The sequence below is a fragment of the Octopus bimaculoides genome, chromosome 16 (assembly GCF_001194135.2).
Source record: "Octopus bimaculoides isolate UCB-OBI-ISO-001 chromosome 16, ASM119413v2, whole genome shotgun sequence".
NCBI lineage: Eukaryota > Metazoa > Mollusca > Cephalopoda > Octopoda > Octopodidae > Octopus > Octopus bimaculoides.
Window position 1 is genome coordinate 38529189 of NC_068996.1, and position 4642 is coordinate 38533830.

General features: G+C 35.2%; 1 protein-coding gene across 1 annotated transcript in view; it reads right to left on the reverse strand.

The window, feature by feature from the left end:
* The window catches only part of LOC106881858 (eIF-2-alpha kinase GCN2), a 66444-nt gene that overhangs the window by 39047 nt on the left and 22755 nt on the right, over window positions 1-4642 (reverse strand). Inside the window, exons 8-10 of the mRNA XM_052973492.1 lie at window positions 3593-3720; window positions 2887-3011; window positions 1155-1277 (exon numbers count right to left, since the gene is read on the reverse strand). Of these exons, the coding sequence (XP_052829452.1) occupies window positions 1155-1277; window positions 2887-3011; window positions 3593-3720 (376 nt within the window). The remainder of the gene's footprint in view (window positions 1-1154; window positions 1278-2886; window positions 3012-3592; window positions 3721-4642) is intronic.

Genomic DNA, 4642 nt, shown 5'->3' on the forward strand with positions numbered 1-4642 from the left:
CACACGTTCATATGAAAGCACACACGTTCATATGAAAGCACACACGTTCATATGAAAGCACACACGTTCATATGAAAGCACACACGTTCATATGAAAGCACACACGTTCATATGAAAGCACACACATTCATATGTGGCTTAGTGATTAGGGTTGTTGCACTCATGATCATAAGATTGTGGTTTCATTTCCTGAACTGGGCACTGTGTTGTGTTCTTGAACAAAACACTTCATTTCCTGTTGCTCCAGCTTTTCTTCTGATATACAATGGTAAAAGACCTCCACTCCGCACACACACACATTCATACATGTGTGTGTGAAAAAGAAAACAGATCAGATGTCGTTCCTGAGACAAAAGCTTAAGCATACAGATTACTCTGTCAAACGCAATGATTATTTATTCACATCATCTTGAATTAATCAAGCATTATCTCATAGCTTTGAGATTTCTATGAAATGATTGTTTATGTTTAACAAGATACTGTATCGTAAGTATGAGAAACCAGATCTGGCCAGTTTGATCATAAAACAGGCAAAATATTTAGGCTGGATGTGGCCAGTTTAAATGCTAAAGAGTTAAACATGGTATAGTCCATTCCATGTTTTATAATCAGAATATGTCACAAAACATAAGTAGTTTATCTTTTATCTTTTACTTGTTTCAGTCATTTGACTTCAGCCATGCTAATCACATAACTGTGAAGGGGACATGGCCGTTTAATCAGACCAGCAAAAACAGTACCAATGAGCTTTACTCAGAAGGTATAATGCTATGACAAAGAGGTTACACTCATAACCATAGCTGGATGAGTGAGTGTAAAATAATCAATAGAAGTATTAAATAATGTCAAATGCTTTTAGAATTCAACCTTTAGGATTCAGATTATTCTGCCAAATGTAATGCTTTAAATGTTAAAGGGTTAAAGTAGACTTAAACAATAAATCTTTGCAGAAATTTTGTGCAGCAAAATATTATGTTTCCATTACATTTTACATACATGTTGAAAGTAAATAGTTGCATAGAAAGTAAATAGTTACATGTATGTTGAAAGTAAATTGTTAATGCTATGTTGTAAAAGGGCCTCAAATAATGACAATAATTGATACTGAACAAAATGACTAATTTTGTTAATGAGAGAAAATTTCATTCACTTACTCAAAATAAACATCTGATAAGTCATAAGATTTTTCTTCATCATCATAAGTTTCTTCTGATTCTGAAGATGCTATACTACCTTCAGAAGAAGTTTGGTAAACTTCCATCCATGAATTGTAGTATCTAAAACAGTAGAGAATAGTTCTTTCTAATTGAAACACATACAATGAGTATTAGGGAAAGTATGGTAATAAAGTAAACAAGTTAACATATATAATTAGTCATATTTATGTGATATGGTGTGTGTATATGAAACTAAGATTCACAATGGAGAATTGCTGTCACCTCCTGGCATGTTTCTGCTACACACAGGTATCCATGATTGCATCCAGAAAAGAGTCACCTGTCTAACTAGCTCCAGTCTCTGGCCTACAGGCAAGCTGTCTTTTCTCTCTGTGTTTTCTATTCCAACAGTGGTCTCTGCTCTTTGGACCTGGTTGGGCCTATTTCAGGTTCATCCAGGCATTTCCTCTACTCAACACTCATATCCAACCCCATCCAAATCCCACATTAATCAATACTCCCAGTTTTTCTTTCAGAAAATGTCAACCTGCTGGAATTATCCCCTGTTAGTATTATTACTGTGGAGGCACATGGCATAGTGATTAGGGTGCTGGACTCATTATTGTAAGGTTGTGGTTTCAATTCCTGGACCAAGCAATGCGTTGTGTTCTTGAGCAAAACATTGTTCCAGTCCAATCAGCAGGTAAAAATGAATAATCCCGCAATGGGTTGGTGTCCTGTCCAAAGAGGAATATATACGCCAGAAAAACCAGGACACTGACCTTATTCTCTTTACTGTTAAGGTTTCGAGAGAAACATTAATGGTACCAATCTCACCAATCTAAGAGGGTCTATAAATACTTTCTTCAGATCAGTAAATACAAAGAAAAAACAAGACAAAGGAGAGGATGAAAGAAAGAGAGATAATATGACAGAAAGCAAAAAAAAAAAAGACAAAAGAAACAAAATGCAAACAAAAACTGTTTTTATTTTTTACTTCATCCAAGAAAAAAGTATCATGCACTTGTCTCCAGAGATCTTCAGGTAAGGTTGGAAGAAGAGCCCCTTCAGTCATGAATGACCATGGGATTGCACCTTACAAAGTTCCCCTTTCAAGGCACAAGTCCAGGCAAGGTTGTTTATGGAAGACCAGCAGTCACCCATGCATACCAGTCTCCCCTCTCCATGCTACTGATGTTATCCAAGGGAAAGGCAAAGGCTGATACAGCTTGGCACCAGTGATGTCGCAACTCATTTCTGCAAATGAGTGAACTAGATCAGCATGAAATAAAATGTTTTGCTGAAGAACACAACACACAGCCCAGTCCGAGAATTGAACTCATTCCTCATGACTGTGAGCCCGATGCTCAAACCATTGAGCCATGCACCTTCACCAGGTAAGGTTGATGTAAATAATATTTATCTTCTATAAATTAATGATTTTCAGAGAGTAATTTAGCTAGGAAATATTCCAGAAGAATACAGTTTTTGAGGAGGAAGGACTGAGTGTGTGTTTTGGCAAAATACTTTGGGAAAGTTAATTTAAAACTGGCTACTTAAGGGGTTTGGTTGTCCTCTAATGAAATAATTGCAGTAAAAGAGATGGGAATATTAACTTTGTGTCAATTATCTTTAGAGTTAATTTAAGCAAACATTATATTGGAAAAGGAAAATAAATAAGATTGAAACATTTGAATTGTCAGACTGTTATGAAATGAAAATATACTACCTAACAATATTTTCATGATTCAGTCGAGACAATAGCTTTACTTCTGTTGTGATGTTTTTAAAATGCTTGACATTTGAGTGTATAATCTTTATAGCATAATGTCTTGTATCCATTTTGTTCTTCACCTATAAAAAAAAAAGAGATTATTAAATAATTTGAGAACGTGTAGTTATTTTAATTTAAGAGAGAAAAGTTGTAATCGCTAGGGCCTGTTTTGATGTGAATTTATCAGGGCAAAAACAAACAGCCTGTATGAGCCTTTTTTTTTCTATGAAAAGTTCATTAGTCTAAAGAAGCACAGTACCCACAGTCTTGTTCAGATATTCCTTGACAGAGAAGTCATAAAAATGAGGTTACAACAGTTTGTCTTCAACTTAGTGTATTGGAAGTTTGTAGGAGAATGGAAAAATGGGTATGAAATGGTTTTTAATATAAGTTTTGCAGTAAACAATGTTTAAAATAGCATACTGATGAATTAGACACAGCATAGCAGCATTGAGAAAAGAGAGAAGGTAGCAAGAAAAAGTGGATTTTCTTCATGATGGTAAACAGTCAGCAAGTTCAATGAGTAGAGACCACAGAATGATCAATATTTTTTTTTTAATGAATGTAAAATGAATGTAAAAAAATGGGATATATATATATATATATATATATATATATTAACCATGATGCCTCTTAAAATTATTAAAAATAATATTCTTACTTTTATAACATTTCCAAAACCACCTTGTCCTAAGAATTCAATTACTTCAAATTCATTTTGAAATCTCTGTGTGTTTAAAGCCCATCGATACTGTTTTCTTAATTCTATCTTCTCTTCATCTTGGCTATCTGAATGTTAAAAAAAAAATGACACCAATGATAAAGCATATACTATAAACAATGTTTAAACGTTACCCTTCAGACACACAGATGGGGGATATCCATAGATCTAGTTATCTTTAATAATGCAAGATACTCTGAATATCAAGTAATTTGTCAAATAAGTGATGACTGTTCAAAGGATGGTATATAATACTAAAGCCACAGCTGTGGTTGAGATAAGTGCAGTCATGGGGCTATGTGGTAAGAAGTTTGCTTCCCAACTACATGATTCAGGGTTCAATCACACTGTGTGATACCTTGGGTAAGTGTCATCTACTATAGCCTCAGGTTGACCAAAGCCTTGTGAGTGAATTTGGTAGGCAGAAACTGAAAGAAGCCCATTGTGTGTGTATAGGGGGAGTATCTTTGTGCTTGTACCCATACCACCACTTGACAACTGGTGTTGCTTTGCTTACATTCCAGTAACTTAGCAATTTGGCAAAAAGGGAAAACAGGGATTGATAGAATAAATACCAGGTTTATAAAACAAGTACTGGGGTCAATTTGTTTGAGACTAAACCCTTCAGGGCAGTGCCCCGGCATAGCCACAGTTCAAACACTGAGACAAGTAAAAAATAAAAGATCTCCAAGAAAAAAAAAAGGTAAATGCAAATACCAGCTACCAAATTAAATGAGACTGTGCTATACTCTTTTTACTCATTTACTTGTTTCAGTCATTTGACTACGGCCATGTTGGAGGACCACCTTTAGTCGAGGAAAACGACCCCAGAACTTATTCCTTATAAGCCTAGTACTTATTCTATTGGTCGCTTTCGCCGAACCGCTAAGATACGGGGACATAAACACATCAGGATCAGTTGTCAAGCGATGTTGGCAGCGGAGGGAGACAAACATAGACACACACATACACACACACACATATATATAT